The 24153-nt window shown below is 39.2% G+C and overlaps 2 protein-coding genes across 6 annotated transcripts in view; both read right to left on the minus strand.

Annotated features, from left to right (window-relative positions):
• Positions 1–14901: 14901 nt before the first annotated feature.
• The window catches only part of LOC104247965 (histone-lysine N-methyltransferase ATX2-like), a 73061-nt gene continuing 63809 nt past the window's right edge, over positions 14902–24153 (minus strand). For all 5 annotated transcript variants that reach the window (XR_011403393.1, XR_011403396.1, XR_011403394.1 and 2 more), the window contains one exon: positions 14902–15484. The gene's annotated coding sequence lies outside the window, so the exon portion shown is untranslated. The remainder of the gene's footprint in view (positions 15485–24153) is intronic.
• LOC104224461 (uncharacterized) lies at positions 17890–24099 on the minus strand. The gene is made up of 7 exons (XM_070153591.1): positions 23933–24099; positions 23451–23825; positions 23114–23364; positions 22968–23026; positions 22631–22816; positions 22391–22585; positions 17890–18096 (listed from the first exon to the last, which is right to left on the minus strand). Exons 1-7 carry the CDS (start codon positions 24097–24099, stop codon positions 17890–17892), a joined length of 1440 nt encoding a protein of 479 aa, XP_070009692.1.

Below are 24153 nucleotides of genomic sequence, written 5' to 3' on the forward strand. Positions count from 1 at the left end.
TAATAACAGAGGCATACATTTCAGTCTTTACTTTTCAGGTGTTGAAATTGGGAGCCCGCCCATAATAACAGAGGAATACATTCAGTCTTTACTTTCAAGTGTTGAAATTGGGAGCCCGCCCATAGAACAGAGGAATACATTCAGTCTTTACTTTCAAGTGTTGAAATTGGGAGCCCGCCCATAGAACAGAGCATACATTCCAGTCTTTAAATTTCTTGCCAGGCGCCCACCTGTATAACGAGAGAAATACATTTCAGTCCTTACATTTCAAGCATTGAAGTTAGGCGCCCACCTGCATAACAAGGGAATACATCCTAATCTAGTGTTTAGTTCACTCTCAGCACTGCACCAGTAGTATCAGTGGGCTACGATTTTGCTAACGACTCACAAACCTCCCCAGTGCAAACTGGGTTAGGAAATTTTGTTTGTTTTGTTTGTTTTAATTGTCAGGGACCCGGCTGTAGAACGGAGTTTGTGGTATGTCAAAGATCGAAGAAGTCAGGAGTCCGCCTGTCAAAGATCAAGAAGTGACCCACTGGAAAGCAGAAGGATTACAACAGAAATCCCCAGCATTCAATGCAAGTTAGAAGCTCGCCTCAAGAACGCGAATCAATAGTCTGGGATGATCAACAGAAGCTGGTCACAAAAAAAACAAGAAAAAAGAAAAGAGAAAAACAAAAAAGGAGAAAAATACGGAAGTGGAGAACAGATGTGATCTGCTCAGGAACTAGCGCCTACAACTAGCAAGTATCAAGGTTCAAATCCAAAGTCTGTATGAAGCACCATTCAAGACTCAAGATCAAGTTTCAGAAGACTTAGAGATAGGAATCCTTGTAACTAGTAGCTGATAGGTTTAGTTAGTCTTTTTCAGTTATCATTTTTGATGTAATGACAGGACCGCGGACCGGAACCTCAACGGAACGGCACCTCGATCGGCTCTTCACCTCGGTACACTTCACTATCTCTCTCATATCCGAACTACACGTGGCCTGATTCCTGTAAAACCAAGGATATGTAGGCAGCTCAGATACCAGGGCTCGGTCACATTCCCTCCCTTTCCTTAAGTGTAGTCCGTCCAAGTAATGGTCGGGTCAAAAACACGTCTAGTCGTTCTTTGTCGGAAAACTCTTCGTGTTTCCAGTCAAAGAGGGGCAGCTGTAAGCACGTGATTTTTGACCCTCCCCGAGAATTTTCACATTTTTAGCGTGAATATGTGAAATTGGGTCTAGTATAGCTATTTTAACTATTTTTACTTTATTTCGTTGCAAAAAGAAAAATTTCAAAAATATATATATAAACTTTAGTTTATGTATCTCTCGTAAACTTGAAAAATACAAAAATTGCACTTTATTTTTGTACTTTATATAATTTAGAAAATTACAAAAAATATAATTCTATTAAGGTTTTGTAGTCATTTTAATTTGGAAAAAATACAAAAATATTACCTCATATTTTATCTTAATATTTAAAAACGAAAATTACAAAAAAATAGTTTTATTAATATTTTGTAGCTATTTTAAACCTTGAAAAATATTTAAAAAGATATAGTTTTGTTTAAATACTAGTCTTATTTTTGGTAGTTATTTTGCTTACATAGGACTAGTTAAGCAACGTGTTCCTATTTCTCGGGTCCGGGCAAAAGAATAATATTCGGGTTCAAACTACCCGGTTTTAGGCCTAATTTCGGACCTAGCCCATAATAAACCGTGTCCAGGACACATGGGAAACCCCACCACGCGTGGGGGACACAAACCTTGAACCCCACCACGCGTGGGGCTCATTTTTCTGGGCATTGTGTATCAAATACACGGACAAAGGGCCAAAGCAAGGGGGTTCTAAAATTTTTTGCACGGGTACTGTTCACGCTTCTTCTTCCTAAAGAAGAAGAAGCAAAAAACCCTAGCAACTGAAAAACCAACACCCCAAAACCACCATCAACAACCCTATTGTCACTCACCGACGAACACCACCAAACGACCACTCCGTCACGACCCCTCCAGCAGCACCAAACAGACCCTTCCACTGTTCGAGCTTATTCTTCCTAAAGAAGAAGAAGAGAAAACCCTACTCACTCCATCAACAACCTCACTCGTCAACCACTGCCCAAACCACCACCAAACCACCACCCCGTCTCCTCCCAAACTCCATCGCAACCAGTCTGTCACCTTCCCCATATTCTTACTCCTCAAGAAAACCTAGGAAAAAACCCTAGCGACCATAACCCAAAAACCAGCAGCTCCCTCATCGTCGTCACTGCCCCGGTCGAAACTCCACCTCCATCACCACCTGCCGTAACAACCAGCACACGACCCCTTTCGTCGCCGGAAAACCAGTAGCTCGCTTTCTTCCTCCATTGAAACCAGCTCCATCCTCACGTTCGGTGACCACAACCAGCCTCCCGTCACACCAACAGGCCCCCTTCTCCGTAGTCCAGCCAGTAGCTGAACCAGCCACCAACTCCCAGTCGACCAGCGGCGAAAACAGCCAAGAGGAGCAGCGAAAATCAGCTGCAAATTAGCAAACAAAATGCTGCCAAAATAACCCGAAACAGCAGCTCCCATCACTAAAACACAAGAGTTTCAGTCGAGGTTCGAAGCTCCGTCGTGGTTCTGTTCGTTTTTGGGTCTTAAAGCTATCAAACAACCAAGGTTCAAATTCATTCTTTTAAGGTTAGATTCTTACTCGTCTTTCTTTTCAAATTTCGTGTAGTAAATTTTGATGAAATGAAGTTATATGGTAGATGGGTATTTCTATCCTCTCTATGAGGCTTGGGATAGTGAACATAGCCTTCTACATCCTTTACATGAGCGTAGATTTTGAAAGAGAACTATTCTGCTAAGGTTTTTTTTTTATTCTTATTTATCGTGACTTCTTTGTTTCTGGGGTTAGATGTTCTAATGCTAGAGTAGGTAACTTATTTGGCAGATGGATTGTTTCTCTTTGCTTTTTACCTTCATACATATTCACCTCTCAAATTATTTTAATTAGCTCAAATGAATTTTGCAAAGTTTTTATGTAGTAATAGTGTTTAGGAATGGCACAGTGATATTTTAAAGATGTTTGTGTCTTAAATGACTAATATATGTTTTAGTATACTTTGTTCCTTTCGTCCCTTGTGTAAATTAAGTTGTAGGGACAAATTTCGATATACGTGGTTATTTTATAAATTAAGTTATATATAAATGACTATATACGTAGTTATTTTAGCCTTGTCCTGTTTCTAAAAGAAAAAAAAGGAAAATAAATAAATAATAAAAAATGAGACGAGCCTCGCCAAAAAAAAAAAAAAAACAAGCTGCGGGGCCCTCTAAATGTATATATTAAATACTTAGATTCCGGGACGGGCCGTTTAGCAAATTTCACGGCCCTACCCAAAAATAATAATGCGCTAGTTGCTTTTAGGCGCGCATTCAATAATTTATTATCCTTAAACTCGGGTGCGCATTTATGTGACCCAAATCCAAGTCTCAACGAAATCGAAATGTGTCTCTAATCACGGGTACATTGACTGTGATGTGGTCTGAGATGCATTTCCATGACGTTGCAAATTCATTTTTAAAATAATAAATGGGACGAGCCTCGACAAACAAAAAATGCAAATTGCGGGGTCCTCAGTAAATACTTGTTTAAAATTACTTAGAATTCAGGAGGGTCGTCTAGCGAATTTCACGGCCTTCCCCAAAATAATAACACGATAGTCTCTTTAAGCGCGTGTTTAATAATCTACTTTCTTAAAATTGGGTGTGCATTTCATGCGACCCAAATCCAAATCCCAAAACATCAAATAAAATATGTCTCGGATTGTGGGTGCATTTCATGTGACGCAATCCAAAGATATGTTTTAAGCGATGTTCACATTCCTTAAAAATAATAATAATGAAGCAGTAAAAAGTTAAAATTGGCACATTGGTTCATAATTATATTTAAAATCAGATAATCAAGCCGAATATAACAGTTGAGCGACCGTGCTAGAACCACGGAACTCGGGAATGCCTAACATCTTCTCCCGGGTTAACAGAATTCCTTATCCGGATTTCTGGTACATAGACTGTAATATAGAGTCATTCTTTTCCTCGATTCGGGATTAAAATTGGTGACTTGGGACACCCTAAATCTCCCAAGTGGCGACTCTGAAATAAACAAACAAATCCCGTTTCGATTGTCCTTTAATTGGAAAAAACTCCCTTGCGCCCCCGCGGGTGCGGAAAAGGAGGTGTGACAATTATGCATTTGCATCGCCCGGGGTACTGTGCGTTTTACGCGTACCCCTTCGTTATAGGGTACGTGCTTCTCCTTCCTTATTTGGTGGTGGAATTCTGTCGTTTCTATGAAGTGTGCCCGACTCAACTCTCTCCATATGCGTACAAACTCTTCCTAATGCTCATAAAGTACGCGGAACTGGCTGGCCGAGGAATTTTATTAGGGCACATGCTCCACATCTTTGCCCCTCATTTTCCTCGGGGTACGATAATACATATGCGCCATTGAGGAACCAAGAGTTTGGTGGTGAAGATAGACGATAAGGCCAATCGACGCTTTTTTGGGAAAACTACTTCTATGTGTGTACAGAGCACCTTGTGGTGAACTCGGCGGGGTTTGCAAAGACGTGGAATTTCGCTCGTGAGTTTTCCTTTGTTTACTTTGTAATTTTTCTTAAGACGGTCGTCGATCGTCTTCCTTTAAGAGACATCGTTGAGTAGTTGTTTTGCCTTTGCAGCTGAGAGATTACCTCCTCCGATGGTTGTTGATATCCGTGAGTGGGTGAGCGCAATTCTCCCCCACATGGTGGGAATTCGTGAATGGGCTTCCATGAGAAGTTTGGGCGCAAGCCTCTTACTGGTGAGTTGGCTTGTTGTAGCTTTAATTCGTTCCCTGCTTCGTAGTTAGTTTTTTTAGAACTTTGTCGTTATGCAATCCAATTCCTCCTTTCCGACAGGTCGGGGAGGAGTGAGGAGAACGAAGGCTCCTCCGCTCGCATTCCATCAACCGGTGCCCTCTGCCCGTCTTATACCGAGGGCCGTTGCCCGGCTAGCACCAAGGTCTACTGTTCGGCTTGCACTTGTGGCCGAAGTTGTGCGCTCGGAGGTTACTGAGTCGGAGATTCTGACTCACGCAATCCATTCTACGGATGAATCCTCCCAAGTAAGTAGTGGGAAGGCTCCACCGAAGAGACGGAGGGTGGTATTAGAAGGAGTTTCCCCAACCAAAACTTCTTCGAGGGGAGTCCTTACCCCGACGGTGACAGAAGTCGGAGATGGTGCCAACCCAGCCGTGGAGATGACGCCTGTGACGAGCGTGAAAGGGGTTGATGTGGCGGAGAGATAGAGTTCTGAGGTCGTTGTTGTTGTTTCGGGCAGCCCTTCAACATTGCAGCCGAATCACGCCCCCTCTTCGGCCAGTGAGATAGGGAATGGCATAGTGGTTGACGACTATGAATCCGAGTCCGACATTGATCCTGAGGATATGAGGATGTTTGAGGAGGCTTTACCCGAACCGTGGTAGAAGCGGGAGGCCCTTCTCAAATACTCGAAATCCCGCCTGAACTCAACCTGCTGCAAGATACGGTGGACTTTGTGCCACAGTACGATCTTCTGTGCTCGGCCGCTGAAAGTGGAGCTCTTCAGGATGTTAGCGACTTCGAGTTATCATGTGGTGTGGTCGCTCTGGGTCTGAGGGTGAGTTTCTCTTTGTTTCCTTTGCTTGGTGACCTTCGTTTGTCCGTTTTTTTTATATTATTAACTCATTTCCTTCCTCTCTCCTTTATTTTAGACCTACATGTTGGAGGTCAAAAACACTCGTAGGGCCGAGACACGGGCCGTGATTTTTCTAAAGATGGTCGAGAAGTATTGTCGGCAGCGTAACAGGTGCCCTGAGATGCACGAGCAGCTTAGAGTGGGTTCCATTACCCAGTCTACCAAGGGGGAGTTGGAGAAAGAAGATGAGGACCTAATGCGGTCTATCCGTAGATGCAGTGAGCTTGAGGAGCAGCTTCATGCCAAGGACGAAGAGCTTGAGTTGGGAAAGGGGGTTTCCGCGGAGCGAGGATCTTCAGGCGAAGGTGTTGTCTTTGCAAGCCGAACTTGAGAAAAATGCCACCAGAGTAGAAATTTTGAGTGCAGAATGGATGGGGAAATTGGCTGAGCTGGAAAAGAAAGTGGTCGAGATGGAAAGTGCCGAGAATGCTCAGACGTCGGCTTTGGCGAGAGCGGCGGCACTAGAGGACACTATCTGCATCCTCAAATCTGAGTAGGAATCTGAGGGAGCAACGACCACACTGAGGGAGGCACAACTCGAGGAGCGTATTGGTGAAATTGATCGAGAGGCTTCAAACCTAGGAGACCAGGTCATGGCACTCGAGGATAAGAAGGCACAACTGTTGACCCATGTTAGATCTGCTCCTACTGCAGTCCCCCGCCGCTTGTATGAGCTATGGGTCCACGCCGAGGCCTAGCGAGACATATTGAAGGGTTTGTGGGAGGCAGGGAATGTTCCAGAAGCCGCCTTCGAAGATGCTCGGGCGAAGGCACACGAGGCTCGTATTGCCTGTGGTTTTGACCCTACGACACCGGAGGCTGGTGAGGGCATTGATGTCGAGGATGGGCTCCTTTCTGACGATGGTGATGCTGGGGAGAATGGCGGTGGGGATGACGCTGAGTGAAACTTTGCCAGAACCTTTGTACTTAGTTTTTTTATTCTTTTGTTGTTTATTTTCGTCTCTTTTTTAGGGCCTGTTTCGGCCTTTTGTAAGGTGCGGCTGTTGCGCACATATATTTAAATAAAACAGTTGCTTCGCCTTTGTTGTGTATCTTTTGAATTTCTTTTTCTTTCCCTCCCATTTCTTATATTTCTCCTTTTTGGCGTAGACCTTTGGATTTCTTTGTGATGAGTCCCCGATCCTTTTAATTGGGAAACCGACCTTGCGTTGATCGGGTAGGATTTCGTTGTATGAGTCCGAATGAAGTCATTTTGGATTTTCTAGTTCGGGCGAGATTGACTTTTGGTTTTCCAATTAGGGCGGAATCAATCTTCATTCAAACGAGGTCGAATTGAGACTCGCCATCTTGGGCAAAATCAATTTCTGACAAATATTTGAACGAGTTCGAACTTGGAGTCGTCGTCTTGGGCGAAGTCAATTTTTGACTTATATTTGAACAAGTTCGAACTAGGAGTCACCGTCTTGGGTGAAGTCACTTTCTGACTTATATTTGAACGAGTTCGAACTTGGAATCGTCGTCTTGGGCGAAGTCACTTTCTGACTTATATTTGAACGAGTTCGAAGGAGTCGTCGTCTTGGGCGAAGTCAATTTCTGACTTATATTTGAAAGAGTTCGAACTTTTCTTTTATTTGACGGTAGCTGTAAAGGTGTTATTCCGAGCAAGGTCGATTTGTAACCTATTTGACGATGGCCAGTGGCCGTAGGGGTGTTATTTCGAGCAAGGTCGAAATTGTAACCCGTTGTAATTCGAGCAAAGTCGAACTTATCTTTTGGCGTTGGCCGATGGCCGTAGGGGTGTTATTTCGAGCAAGGTCGGAATTGTAACCCGTTGTAATTCGAGTGAGGTTGAATGTCTCTTTTTGGTGAAGGCCGATGGCCGTAGGGGTGTTATTTTGAGCAAGGTCGATTTGTAACCCGTTGTAATTCGAGCGAGGTCGAATTTCTCTCTTGGCGAAGGCCAATGGCCATAGGGGTGTTATTTCGAGCAACGTCGATTTGTAACCCGTTGTAATTTGAGCGAGGTCAAATTTCTCTCTTGGCGAAGGCCGATGGCCGTAGGGGTATTATTTCGAGCAAGGTCGAAATTGTAACCCGTTGTATTTTTTAGGGGGGAACATTACATTTTGTTGTACTATTTATGCATGCGTTGGGGTGAGTCCCGGTGTGCTCGGTTTTGCTTTTACTGGAGAATACTGGGCGTTTCCTAGGTGAGTCCCAGTGTGCTTGGTTTTGCTTTTACTGGAGAATACTGGGTGTTTCCTGGGTGAGTCCCAGTTTGCTTAGTTTTGCTTTCATTGGAGAATACTGTACGTTTTCCTGGATGAGTCCTAGTTTGCTTAACTTCGTTTTCATTGGAGAATACTGTACGTTTCCTGTTCTAAACCAACAAGAGAGAGTGGTAAGTTAAAACCAAACGAAATCGCATGTTACCTTGGCCTGGCAAGTCAGCGAAAGGATGAACGGCGCTGTAGGGTTGCCCGCTTTGCCTCGTACTTTAATGATGGCTTCAGATTTGGCAGTCGTGTTCAGCTTCGTCATTAACCGCGTCTAGCCTTCGCGTGGGTTGGACTTACGTCGCCCGTTGGGACATCGAGACCGAGTCCCAATCCGACCTCGTTCGATATGCACAAAAAATAAGGGAAACATGTCATACTTTGTTAATAAATCATCCAGTGCGTGTGGATATGAAAATAGAGCAGGATATGCCCGATGTTCCGAAGGATCACATAATAGGATATCGTCCCTTCCTAAGAGGTGGGAATATAGGTCGGTATATAAGGTGAATACGTCAAATGGGGTTGCGGTCGTGCTATGTGCGTGGTGACCATGATTCTACTTTAAATGTGCATATGGCGTGTCAAACCCATTGCTACAGGTGAAGCATGGGTTTCACACAGACATTTGTCGCAATTTCTATTCTATGTAGAGATTTAGCCTATGTTGGTACGGTTGTCTCAAAAGTTTACCTACCATTCTTTCGGAGTGGTGTTTATGCCGAGATGGTGAGGCTATGAAAGCTTGGCAGTGATACTTGGCCGGTTCTAGATCTAAAGGAAACTAAAAAATTTGGCTAAGAAATCCCCACAGACGGTACCAAATTGTTTGACCAAAAAAGCGTTAAACCTTTTGGCTGAACTAATTAATAGAGAAATGGAGAGTAAATCTTAGCCAAACATAATTAACTCTAGATCCAAACATAAAGGTGTTTAACGGGCCGGGTCAGCCCGGTTCCGGACCGGCCCAGATCGGTTGAAACCGGAACCGGCCCGGACCAATACAAAGGGGGACGGGTGGGTTGGGTTAATAAGGTAAGGAGGGTTGGTCCGTTTACCTTGGGGAAACTGATTAATCGGCCCGGTCAAACCCAGTCAACTAGATTTACTATTGAACCGGTTAACCGGCCCGACCCGGCTTAGACCGGTATAACAGCTACTTTTATTATTATTATTTTTTTAAATGGGGCCTGACTTTTTCTGACCGTTGGCAACGGTCTTCTGGCCCTTGGGGTTGTTGCCCAACGGCAGATTTGCACAGATAGCCCATTTTTGGGTTTTTTTAAAAAACATTTAACACCTTTTGTAATTACCTAATTAGCCCTTTGAAAAACTATAAATACACTCCCTCTTCTTCATTTCTTCACTCATCTCTCATTTCTCAAACTCATATTCTCAATTATCATTCTCTCATTCTTCACCTAAAGTGCAATTAAGTATTTGGCTCTCATTTTTTTGGAATTTCATTTATCGTATTATTTAATATTTGAAGTTTGAACAATTGACGTTTCTTTGTGGTAACATTGGAGTTGCGAAATCATCAAGTGTTAAATTTATTACCGAATTCGATGCACTCCCTCCAACTCTTTCTCTTATTTACTATTTTATTTGCATATTTATTTTTTGCTAGTAGTTAAATTTCACAATATGTTTAATGCTGCAAAAAGAGTTTGTAATAAGGTTACTAATAAGGGAATTAAAAAAAGAGGTAGTACTTCTGCTTCAACATCTGGTATAATTTAAATGACTCTACACATATTCCTGAAACATTACCTGATAATAATATAGATTATTAACAATTACATGAAAATTTCGATATAGAAGATAATGAATTAGAAATGGAAGATGAGATATCACTTACACCTAGTAGTGTCGGAGCTGGTAGCAAGGGTGATGGTCGTGGTGCTAGTAGTAGACCACATGTGGCCTCGACTACTAACCGAAGAAAAAGAAGTAAGGTTTGGAAATTTTTTGACGAAATAGAAGGTACTGATAGAGTTAAATGCAAACTTTATAATGATATTTTTAAACATAAGCAGGAGGACAATTAGGGGGGACTGGGACACTTAATAGACATATGAGAATAGAGTATAGAATGGGGCTCTCTTGGAGATGAAAATCAAGCAACTCTAAACCCTACTACTGGAGGACTTATGAAATATAATAAAATGAAACATACATATTATGTATATGATTGCTTTGAGTTTTCTACCTTTTTCTTTTGCTTCTTCATCATATCTTATTATGTATATTTAAAGGTATCCTTAGAAGTACTTGTAGATCTGATATCTTTAGACTTCATGGACAATATCAAACATACATACGCTATATGTTTAGCCACATTCCTTGTAGAGTTTCTTTAACTTCTGATATTGGTCATGCTGTTAATAGAAATGATTATTTGACAATTACATGTCATTGGATAGAAGATAATTATTGTATGCAAAAATGTATTAACGCTTTTAAATATGATGAAGATCATAGTCATACTATTGTGTTTATAAGTACTACTATTTGTGAAGTTGTTGAATTTTATAATCTCAAGCAAAAAGTATTGTGTATGTCTTTTGATAATGCTCCTAACAATAATGCCACAATTTCAATATTAAAATTGCATTTGCAACCACCACTTGACGAAAATTTTCATGTTAGGTGTGCATGTCATGTTTATAATTTAATTGTTAAAAGTGACCTTGATTTGTTTTCAACTTAGATACTCATGTTAGAAGAGCAGTTGGTGTTATTCAAGGAAATAATAGACAATCTAGAATTAGGGAATTTAAAAATAAGAGTGCCGAGCATAACCTTAAGCCTAGATTCATGCCAAACGAAATTGTTACTAGATGGAATTATACATATATATTTTTAAAATGTTGCTACAAATATAGATTCACAATAACTGAAGTTGCTAACACGCATTGTACTGATCCAAACCGTATGTTAACAACTACTACTTGGGAGGCCATTAATGATGTTGTTAAATTTTGACATAAATTTTATACAGCTACTGTTGAGTTTTCTGGAGCATATTACCCTACTGTTACTATGGCTTTAGTACATATAGCTGAAATTTCCTTTCTACTCTTTGAATTTAAGAAGAAAGAAAAATATAAGGATGTTGTTGAAAAAATACAAGCAAAATTCAAAAAAATATTTCTTTCCAATTCCTCCGATTTACTTAATTGGTGTTGTTTTAAATTCTTCTATTAAGATATCTGATTGTCACCAATTAATCAATGCTTTATATACTTATATGGAGATTGGACCAACTGAAACCCCAGATATATATGTTTGTATGAACAAGCTAAATGATTCTTTACAACAATTATATAATTATTATGCAATATAATTGATGATATTGCTCTTAATATAGGCAATATTAATCCCACTATGCATTGTACCACTTCTACTATTGTGGATGATGATGAAGGCCTTGATAGTTTTAATATTTTTTCTACATTTTCTAATACTCAAACCAGTAGCAGGAATATTGATGAACTTCAATTCTACTTGCAAAAGCAAAAAGAGCCTCGCACAAAAGAATTTTCACTGTTGGGATGGTGGCATGAGAATGGAAAGCAATTTCCTGTTCTCTCCGCTATGGCTTGGGACGTGCTGAATGTGCCAATTTCAACTGTTGCATCATAGAGTGCATTTAGCCAAGCAAGACAACAACTTGGAGACACCCGTCACTCATTGGGAAGCAATGCTTTGGAAGTATTAGTATGTTTCAAAGATTGGATTAGATCGGAACAAAGAAATCAGGGACGTGCAGATGTTGATAGCCCATAAGACGAGGAACTTGGAGATATATTAACATATAGTAACCCATCTGAATTTAACACTCCAGAAGAAGGCCAATCAGTTCATATTGATTATGAAGAATGATAATAGGCTAGTTTCATATAGTTTGACGACTATTTATGCCTCAACTTGACTATGCTTCACCATTATAAGAAGGTTAAATTACGATAAATTGGCTCTAATTGTGAATTTTATGTTTTGTAGGAGCAAATTATGCTTATGAGGACTTAGGACAGTGTTTGGAGCTAAATTAAAGCAAGGGAAGCCCCTCGGAGCTGAGTACATATGAAAGAAGAAAGAAAAGAAGAGAAAAAGGCTGCTTCACTCTAGCGCGGCCTTAGCGCGACCGCGCTAGAGCAGGAAAACGAGGCAGAACGCTCAGCGATATGCGCAGCCACTAGCGCGGTTCGAGAGCAGCCGCGCTAGTCCATCCGGAGCGCAGAAATTTCAGGGGAAAACTTAGAAGTTTGGGGGGTAATTCCACTTAACCTATAAGAGGTCCAGCTCGCCCAAAAAGACATTATCAAGGTTTTTACAGTTGAGTTGAAGGCAAAAAGAGGCAAGAGGCAAGGAGGATAATTCGATATCGAGTTCTACCTTTTTTTTTTTTTTTGTATTTATCATTCATAATGAATTTTGTTGTTGTTATTATGAACACGATTATGAGTAGCTAATTATTTAGTCTAGGGTTTTGATAGAACCTGTTGAGGGATCAACTTCGTGTTATGTTAATATAGTTTACCAATTTTATCACTATTTGTTCAACTACGTTCTTGTTGTAGTTAATTGATATGATCCTCAATTAGCTGTGCCTATTTAGTATGTATTACTCGGGAGAGAGTGCATATTTAGGTAATTGTTGAACAACACCACTCCCAAAGTATATGAGGAATCAATAACCGAGGGTTTAAAGGTGGCATTATGGATAACGAAACCTTGGGTGCAATCTAAAGTGAGCTGTAATAAACAAAGCCAGCTAGCGTAACTCGGGAGAGTGCGTCTAGTAAATTGTCGTGATTACCCGTGAGAGATTTACGGTAATAAGAGTTTTCATGATTGATAGAGACGATTAGGCAAATCTATGCGAAACATAACAGGAAGGGATTCCATCAATAGGGGAATTCACAACCTTAGATCCTTCTCTTATTTACTTACAACTCAGTCATAGTAGCTTTTAGTTTACTTACTTTCATTCAGCTATAGTTAGTAAAAATATCACCGTTATTCAAAATATCTGGAAAGTTGATTACGAATAATTCAGTGAGTCTGACAAGAGTAATTGGTAGGTTAATTCCCTGTGGGATTCGACATTGGGCTAAATACTCGGATTATATTTGCAACGACCGCTTGTCCTTTTTATAAGACATAGTTGGCGTGATCAAAGAACTTACTAAGGCAATGCAAAACCTTTGAATTCATTCTTTTTTTGTTAATTTACTTGTTAAATGTAAACCTTTCAATTTGTAAGTTTGAATTTTGAAATAAATGTAGCACTTGCAATTTATAAGTGCAATTTTTTCCCATCTTCATTGTATTCTTTATAATTTTACTTTATATTAATATAACTTACAATAATTATACAAAATACAAAAAAAAAAAAATATTACACTAACCCTGCCCCCCTGGCCCTTTGTATTCGTAACCCGTACGGTTTAATTTTTTATCCGAATAAACCCGAACCCGTTAAGCTCAGTAACCCCTAACCTGTAACCGGCCTGGTTCCAAACCCGTACGGTTCAAAATTTTGCCTACCCAGCCCTGCCCGGCCCACCCGTTAGACACCCTTATCCAAACATATTGAATATCAAAATTGAAGGAAGCCAAGCTTGTATAACATTCCTTAAGGTAAATAATAAGCTTACATCTTTGATTTATTGTTCCGTACTTGTAAGAGCAAAGAAGGAAAAGAGAGAAAGTTGTTGATAATTATGAGAACTATCTTCGTTGACTTAATAATGATGACTATGAGGGGTGATAACCAACAGCTGGGCCGTTGGTTCGTTGTTGGAGATCTCCTCTTGTTCTCATCTTTAACATATTGATCCTCCCCTTTTCTTGGATGGGAGCCCCTCATATATATACTACCAATTTTCCCGTTTATCCAACGATCTTTAACCAGCGTACCCTCTTATGACTATACTCTTCCTTACTCGCCCAAATATTACGACATGTTCTGCGATATAAGCTTTCTGACGGCTCGATCTCGACAGTGGCCAAGACGCTCATTGCTATTACGCCTCGTGGGCACGACTACAGTTTGGTCGACCCCTTATCGTTCCTTTTAAGGACAATCATCTTGTGGTCAGATTTTGACCTATACAGAAACAAATAATTCAACATGGGGAAGATTATAAATCTGATGGACCACAGTAAGAGCATATTTGGCCAAGCTTCTAGGAGGCCAAAAGTACTTTTCTGAAAATTTGAAGTGTTTGACCAAAATAAAAATGAACACACTTAATCTTAGTCAAAAGGATTGATTTATCTAGTGCATCGTGGACTTGTAGCGATTGAATCTTATTTCCAATAGAACACTATTGAACGTCTGCCACTTTGATTCAAATATTTGATAGATAAGTTGAGACTCCCTTCAAAAATATTCCGCTGATTTTCAAAGTTCATTGGATATATATCTCCCCATATAATTTCAAATGAAAAGAAGACTAAAGCTTTAGATATGACACTGCAAGAATTTATATTCTAAAAGAAAGTCCAAAATGAGGGAAAATATTGAGTATATTCTTTCAGAAATTTTAAGATTTTTTAACATAAAAAGTGAAAGTTAAAACCTGGGTTTTATACTGAAATGGACCGAAAGGTAAAGAATAATTTTTATCTGAGAAAGAGACGCATTTCAGTTTAGAAGCTTCTTGCCCTAGTGCATCTTTCAAGATTATTTTTAATAATTTTGGTGTATGGTTTGGATGTTTGCCATGGCTTGTTTGCGAGCTTCTAGCCTTGGGCAAGGGCATGGACCGATTAACTCCAAGATATCACCAAATTATATACTTTTTCCCCTCTACTAGATATGATCTAGCAACCCGAGACCTCCAAAATTTAAAATTTATGAATTCCTACGACGGTCTCAAGTTAATATATAATAATAATTAGATTCACAATCAAATATTTATAAATATTTAGTGAATTTCTTAATACATATACGAGTCTAGACAAAAGCTAGTGAATTCACGTAAACTCTGTAACTTTTAAGCTAGATCCATCCTGCTAGCAACCAGAACAAGTGCCTAAGTAACGTCATGGTAATCATACACAAACAACACTGTAAATCAGCAAATCCAATACTCTTCAGATCATCACTTATAAATTGTATAATGGAGTAGTTTTTTACTAGTCAAAGTTGTGGGAGTCCAACTTCTACTATTCTTCTTTCCAATATTCTGGATCACTCTTTCAAGCAGAGACGGACCCAGGATTTAAAGGTCGAGGATGCACTTTTGGGTTCAACCAAAATCTGCTTTATATATAGGATGCCCACTACTAATATATCACTATTTTCTAAAGACATATACATGTATACATAAAAATTTTGCCAAACTTTACAGATGCCAGTGACCCCTCTCGGTATAGCGGAAGTTCGCCCCTGCTTGCAAATTGTCAGTCCTCTCAATTTTATTAGCATGTTGAAGGCTGAAGTTCGTTTTAATTACTTTAGAACAGCCAAACATTCTACTGCAAGATATCAATGTTGCAAAATTAGTGAACTAATCATTTTACAGATCAACTAATATAACAAGCTGTACACAATTAAATAAATAGAGACATTGATATTAGCTAATAGCTACACATGAATCTTCCTGATTAACTGGTAAGCTACTTTAGTTACAGTTTTGACTAACAATCTGAAAGCTAATTCAGTTCTTGATTATCTGCCAGACAACACAATACAACCAGGGGCGGAGCTAGAGCTTCGACAACGGGTTCGGCCTAACTCAATAGCTTTAGTCCAAACTCTATATTTGCCTTAAGAAATTTATTGAATTGGTACAAATTCTTACTTTAGAACCCAATAACACAAAAAGATTAGTATCCCGAACCCAATAACTTCAAATCCTAGCTCTGCCTCTGAATACAACATCACTCAATTCTTTTCATACAATCTTCTCGAGTTGGCCAGAATTTTCTTTTTGAATATGAAATGGATTCTACATAAACACGGCCAACTGATAATTTGAATGTGAGAAGATAAACACAAGAATAGATTGAAAGTATGAGCAAAGATACCGTCTTACGCTTGAATCATTTTAGATTCACACTTTCCAATTTATATGGTTACATCACCTGATGTGAGACACTTATACACACTATTCTATATTACATTTATAATGTATCCTATTCACACGACAAATCAAGCCTTTCCATTTGATGAATACAAATTGAATGCACCGAACATGTATTTCGTAGACCACTGAGAGCCTCGATGATCATTTTTATAAACTGTCAACGTATCTTACACTTTCATGATTCATAGAAGTATCTTGTCTGATGAACTTTTGAAGCTAATGAACAATATGAGCAATGTTCTTCACCTCCCTCCCAACATTCTCCGTGTCTGACCAGAGGCAGATCCAGGAATTTGGGAGGATGGGTGCACCATTATGAAACGGTGGATCCAGAATATAAATTTTAGTGATTCAATCTTTAGATCTACTACTGCATTCATTATACTTTTAGAATTATAAGTTCAGATTTAATATTTATATTGTAATTTTCTTACATCTATATCTATATTCTATACTCTATCGAAAATGTTGGGATCAGTTGAATCCATTGACTATAAGCTACATCATTCACTGGTACTAGTTTTAATATGCACATTTCATATTATCATATAAAATTTTATGGTAACAAAAGAATAATAGGAATTTCAATGCGTGAAATTTTAAAAGAATAAATCAAACAAAGAAAGAAAGAAAAAAAAAGAAAAGGTACTTAATTAATACGCAAAAAGAGACACCTGACATGTTCATCTACTATGGGCGCCTAGTTCTAAAAAAAGTAAAATAAGATTGACATGAGATTTGAACTTACAACTCACTCAAAGAGATGCATCTAATAATCATCGCATCATATGATACTTTGAGTTTGGGTGCACACATATATTTAAGTATTTTTGAAAAAATATAGCATTACTATGGAGGGGAACATGGGTTCACGTGTCCCATGGAACCCTCCCTAGATACGCCCCTGCTTGTCTCTATGCAAGCCGAAGAAATTTACTTTGTTAGAAAAGTGAGTATTCAAGGGCAAATGACTGAATTTTAATTAACTAGGATGGGTTCAGCAGTTTGGAAAATCTAAGTGCTTTGAGACATTTAAAGTAGTTGAATGATATTGGTTTAATAAGCAAAATTCTTCACCTTCCTCTAGCATTCTTCAGTAATCTACGCAATCTGAAAAAATTAACTTTATCAAAAACAAGATTTGTTTGGAGTGAGGCAAATAAACTGGGGTTTTAACCAGCTTAAAGTGTTATCGAATGAAAAGGAAAGATATACGGTTGTAAAACTTCAATTTCAAAAACTTAAGTACCTTGTTCTTAAATCATGCGATGAACTTGTGGTTGTAGTAATTAAGTTGGCTAATGTAGCTAGCCTTCAAGATACGACGTCGGAGAACGCAAACAAGGTGATCAAATTTACTATCCCACAGAGGAAACAAAAGATGCATTGCAAAAAGCAACTCTAGAACAAAAGTCCAAGACAAAAAGGGGGGGGGGTCAAGCTGTAAAGAGTTCAACTTCATTCTCACAATATTACGCCCCTCCCCGAAACAAATGATTGCAACATCACGCAGTGTATTTGAAAAAGGTCAGTCGATGTTCTAAATCTTCAATATCACAAACTATATGTCTAGATATTCATGCTCAGCAGTAGGGCTGTGCATTTGGATCGGATATCCGAAATCCGAACCGATCTGCTCAATTTCAGATTTCGGATATTTGGATCGGATTCGGATTTGGTTTATTAAAATTTCGAATTTTCGGATTTGTATAGTTTGAACCCGATCCGATCCGAAACCCGAATTTATTAGGGGAAGTATAAATACTAATTTTAGTTTTAGGGTTAGGTATAATCTTATTTCATTTTCTCGTTCTCCTCTTCTTCTTCATCACTTTCCCCTTTGTTGTCTTCGTTCAGATCAATGAATGAGACCAATTTGCTGTGGGAGGAAGAATCTAAAGACATTTTTTCCATAATGTATTCCATGGTATTTTTCATCATCTCTTCATTGGCTTGTTTCCCTGAATTCTCAGTCATGGCTAGTTGGCTACCTCTAGCTTTCTGAACAAGTTAGCCTAAGAGGTCTTCAATGAAAGAAACAAGCCTGGATTGAGTATCAAAGAACTCCTTTACAGTGTGCTTCATCATAAAGCCTTCATGTCTTACCATAATTTGGATTGGAATGACTTAGTAAGTTGCCTAACCACCAAATTTGTTTGCCTAACCAGGAATGGAAAACGCAAAAAAGAATAAAAGAAAAAGTCCTTAATAATAAGTACAATCCGATCCGAAATTAACCGATCCGAACTTTAAAATCCGATCCAATCCGATATAATTCGGATCGGATTCGGATAGCATTTTGTGGAATCCGAAATCCGAAATTTCAATCCGAAATGTGCTAAATCCGATCCATGCACAGCCCTACTCAGCAGACAATTTATCCATTATCCGTAAAGATTAGAAAGTATCGCCGCCAAAGGGGTGCTAACACTTGAACTCGAGGGTCGGGGTAGAGGGGTCGTTGTGACACTTGCCTTGGGATATTCCCACATCAGAATCAGTGGAAGGGTTAATAGCCATAAATAACAGCCAAGGTCTCCACTTGGTAGGCGACTTTTGGGTTAAAGGCGCAATAGTACAAAAATCATGACACTCAAAGCCTGGAGATAGCTCAAAGGATCGTATCAAAGCAAAAATAGTTGTCATATTGGACTTGGGCTATGACAAATGCCAAAAGCCTTGAGATGACCTAAAGGGATCCAGCCGAAGGGACAAAATTTGAAGCCCAAAAGCCTTAAGATGGCACAGAGGAGTCGGGCCAATAAGGACAATACCCGCCACATTGGACTTAGACCATGACAATGACTAACAAGGACCCATTATATATCACAGTAATGAAGCCTATACAATATGCTCTCGGTTTCATATCATAGTGGACTAAGAATACCGCTCAATTATATTGAGCAAAGTACGCTTGATCACAAGTTTAAGAGGAAAAAATTGCTAATCGATAATGAAATTTCATGAATCTGTATATATATTTTGAGGAATTAAATAATAATGAAAGATACAAATATGGACATTCTGTCGAATGAAGCGCACATATCATATAGGTATAGATGCAACCTCTTTCTATCATGGCCAAGGTCCCACATGACAGGTATTGTTCGCCTTGCCCAAACCTCTCTGGACTACCTCAAGGCTTTTGGGACTCATTGTTTTGTCAACTTGAATTTTTATCCCAAAAGGCGCCTATCAAATGGAAACTTGGACCACTACTGGTGGCCTTTAAGACTTCAATCTGATTCCTATATTAAATTAACCTAAGGCAACTGGCACAAAAAACCGCCCTTCGAGTTTAGGTATCAACCCCACTTTTGGTTGTGGGACTTCCTATTCTTTAGGAATGATGGCTACAGATTTTATCGATATACACTTGGCAAAAACCATAACAAAGACAAATCATCTCAAAACAATGTATTCGAATGACATGACCTTTTTCAAATTTGTTGTGTGGCGTTGCATCAGAATTTTTTTTTTTTTGGCGGGGGGGGGGGGGGGGGACCGGAATGAGTGAGCTTGAATTTGAAACTCTGTAGAGCCTAGCTCTCTTTTTCGTATCTTCTATTTCCATTCTAGATTTGCTTTTTGCATGTGTTCTTCATGCATTTCTTGCTTTCCGTTAGATAATATTATCACCTTGTTTGTGTTCTCTAGTGCCATCTCTTAGAGATTACTGACATTAACCAGCTCAATTAGTACAGTCTCAAGCTTATCACATGATTTAGGATAAGGTATTTAAGTATTTGAAATTGGAGATTTGCAACCTTCGAATATTTGAGGTTTGCTCTTTCAATCTGCAATACTTTTTTAGTTGGTTAAAACCTCCAATCTTTGAATATCAGGTCGCCCTATTGAATGATGTTTGCCAACTTTAGGACCTCAAGACATTCCAATTGCCCCGCAATCTAATCGCCTCACTCTAAGCAAACCTTGTATTTGATAAAGTTAATTTTTCTAGTTTGCATAAAGACCCGAAGAATGCTAGAGGACGGTGAAGAGCTTTGCTCAAGAAACCAATATCATTTAACAACTTCTAATGTTCCAAAAGCACTTTAGATTTTCAAATTGCTAAACTCACACTAGTTAGTTTAAGACAAGTCAATCATTTGTCCTTGAATACTCACTTTTCTAAGATTACAAGCCCTTGATAGCACATTTCTTTCGCACTATTAGTAAAACAAAAGAAACTAAAAAAGCAATTGATTAATGGTGTGTTTGGTATTTTACAGAAAATATTTTTCAAGTTTGGCTGGCTTAAATGTTATAAAAATAATTTTCTTGATGAACAAGAGGAAAATGACTTCCCTACCAAAAGAAGATAAAATATTTTTCAATACTCTCTTTCAATCATTCTCACCCCTACTGACATCCTCCAATCCACGCCCTTGGCACGGCTAGCCCCTAGAACCTGACTGATCACCTTGCACACGATCTCACCCCGCCTATCCTCGACCCATCCATACCTCGACAACTCTCGAACTCTATACCCCGAGCCACCTCCCTCTCAATAGCAAATCTACCTTCACTACCATCACCAAACCACCCTCGGCCCCTTTCCCTCCGCCCCTGATCCACCAACTCCTGCCACCCCTCCCCTGCTCGTCTTAGACTTCGTTAACCAAAACACAAAGGTCGGGGGGGGGGGGGGGGACATTGTCAAAATAAGGGACCGGGTGTCGGGACAAGGTCAAGTTTGGGGTCAGCTACCAAAGTTGGGTGTCGATGTTCGTGTTCGACTCTAGGATCGGGGTTGCGGTTGAGGACCATGGTAAGGGTTGAGGTTTGACGTCGAGGCCAGGTTGGGGTCAAGATCCACTATCGAGGTACAGTTCAAGGTCGAGGCCCACGATCGAGGTTCGGTTCAGGTTGGGGGTCTACAATCAAGGTCAAGGATCGTGACCGAGATTAGGGATCGAGGCAGAGAGCGAGGTTCAGGTCAGAGTTAGGGATTGTGATCGCTATTAGGGATAGGGATAAGGGTGTGGATCTAGAATCAAATTAAGGATCGTGGTCAAAATTGGGTGTTGGGGTTAGGGATCGTGATCAGGGTTCAATGCCAGGGTCCAAGCTCGGGACGAGTTCAGGTTGGTTTTCGGGTTTAGGTAGGGGATTGTGGTTGGGTTCGACGTTTGAGTTAAGGGTCGGGGTCGGGGGTCAGATGTTGAGGTCTAAGGTGTGAGTCCAGGATTATAGTGCTTGCCTAAACTATATAAGGTGCTCTTTAGAATATATTTTTTCCTTATTAACCAAACACTAGGAAATAAGTAAGAAAGCCACTTGTTTTCCAGGAAAATATTTTTTAGCAAAATATTTTTCGTGGAAAACATATTCCATCATACCAAACACACCCCAAGAAAAATAGCGTTTTGGTTTGATTTTGTAGGACAAAATAGCATTAGTTAGATTTTTGAGACTCGAAAGAAAGTTGAAGAAAAAACAAAAAGAGGAAGGAAATAAGCTTTACTGTGGCCGGAGAAATATTTTAGCGAAGGCCTACTGGCGGAAGAAATTTTTCTAGCTGGATTGTTCCTTTTGCTAGTTGGGTTATATTTTGATGATAGGTATCCGGAAGCCATGGCAGATGTTGGGGATGTGTAGGTGGGGGTGGCTGTGAGGTATATATATTTGCTTCTCACTCTCTCATGAAGAGTGTATTTCACTCTTTGCCACCTCGACATTTAAGGGGTAAATAATTTCACTTTAAAATAGTCCAAGCGGGTCATAGGACCCCGTAAAGAAAAAATGTGTAATTGCAAATAGGAGACAATTTCAAGAGGGTTTACATGCCTTTTCCAATTCCAAAACTTAACAAAGAACCTTGAAGGACGTTGTCCAAATGCGATATTCTTTAAACGAAACATCCCACCGAAATCCTCACAAAACAAAGTTTGAGGAATTCAATGTCCAAACGCCATATTCTTGGAACCATGATTACAATATGCAAATTGTATAGTTGTTAAAATTAAGAGAGCTCAAAATAAAGCTGACCAATTGGAAAGGAAACGACAAATCAAAGAAAAATGTCACTAAGAATGAGAGAGAATGGACTTATTAAAGAACTATATAGGAACCTAGCCCAAAAAAAAAATTATTGAAAAGAGACTAATTTCTAAAAAATTGTCAGTAGCAGTGTTGTGAAGAGCGTGAAGCGAGAAGCGAAGCGCTCGCTTTTTGTAAGTGAAGCGGAATTAAAAATAAAATAAAATAAATACTACATAGACAACACATGTAATTGTAAGCAAATATTCAATACTTCAATTAAAAAACTAAAGAGTAACATCAATTAAAACACAAAATGAGCATCATATTCTTCTACAAGATTGTCAAATTCTTGTATTCCACTATCATTATTATATTGTTCGCCATCTTCTTCAACTTCTTCTTCATTAACTAGGGACAAAGTAGCTGCCTCTTTTCCCTTCCTCTGTGAACTTGAAGTTGAGGTACTCCCCCTCAAACCATAAATCCTCTCCCCAATTCCACGCGCCTTCGCAACATCACCTCAAGTGAAATCAGAAGTATCCTCAAATACTTCTTCATCTACATGATCTTCCGGAACTCCAGTTATCCATTCGTTAGCATCATCGATGTTGTCCAAACTAATTGGATCAATTACATTGCAAGCGTTGTAACGACGCCTCAATATTCTATTGTATTTAATGAAGACTAGATCATTGAGACGCCTCAAGGTTAGTTTGTTCCTCTTTTTGGTATGAATCTGCAAATACTAAGTAGTTAGTAAGATTAGGACAATTGAGATATAATTTAATTATCTCAATATACTAAATCTTTCTTCCTAGTTCTTACATGCTCAAACACGCTCCAATTCCTTTCACACCCGGATGAGCTACATGTTAGAGACTTAGAACCTTGATGGCAAACTTTTGTAAATCTGGAGTGGAATGACCATATTGCTTCCACCATTCAACTGTAGAAGTAGAACAAATTTTCAAAACATAATATTGATAAAGAAATAACTTATTAACTATAAAACAACATATAAGCACTCGTTCACCTGGTGACTTCATCTTTCTTTGTCTAATCGCCATGTTTTTTCCAAAAAGTTGCTCAGCATTCCTATAAATGCTAAATTGCTCTGTTACTTTATCTTGCACAGATTCTTCAGGTATCAACTTCTCAATACATTCATAGTATCCATTCCACAAAGGTTCATCTTCTAGAATCCTCTCTTCATTGTCATAAAACAATTCCGGTTTCAAAACAAGTCCAGTTGCATGCAAAGGGCTATGAAGCTTACTATCCCACCTTTTATCTATGAGCTCAAAGTCTCTTTTATATTTTCTTTGATCACTAAAAGAATAGCCTCTTTTGCCCTATCTATTGCTTTGTACAGGTAGCCTATTGGTGGACTTTGCTCCCCATCCACCAAATGGAGCACTTTAACTAAAGGACCACTAATCTTCAATGCATGAACCACATTATTCCAGAATGAAGGAGAAAGTATAATATCTGCAGATTTTCTCCTTCGAGCTTCCCTTCCATAGGCACTGTTAGTGTACTGATCTGAAACAAACAACTTCTTCAAATTGCTTTTTTGCTCATACATCCTATGCAAAGTCAAGAAAGTAGTAGCAAATCTTGTCTTTGTAGGTTTCACCAAGCTTCTTTGTTTAGTGAATCTCTTCATCATATTCAATAACAAAGGCCTTTGAACAATATAGGAATGCACTCTAATTGCCTGATTAAAGACTACTAAATGGTCTTTCCTTGAAAATGTCACCGAAGATCAAATTAATGGAATGTGCTGCATACGGAGTCCAATAGATATGCGGGTACCCAGCAGACATCAAATCACCAGCTTTAACATTTTCACTGGCGTTGTCCGTGAAAATTTGAACTAACATTTTCTGCTCCAATAAAGTCTATTGTACTCTTGAACAAGGAGTACATTTTGGTTGAATCCGTCGAAGAGTCGCTTGCATCAACGGACTCAGGAAACAGGCTTCCCTTAGGAGAATTCACCAAGAGATTGATGATCATTTTTCCATTTCTCGTCGTTCACTTATCCATCATAATGGAACAGTCAAACTTGTT

This window comes from Nicotiana sylvestris, chromosome 1 (assembly GCF_000393655.2).
Source record: "Nicotiana sylvestris chromosome 1, ASM39365v2, whole genome shotgun sequence".
In the NCBI taxonomy this organism is placed as follows: Eukaryota; Viridiplantae; Streptophyta; class Magnoliopsida; order Solanales; family Solanaceae; genus Nicotiana; species Nicotiana sylvestris.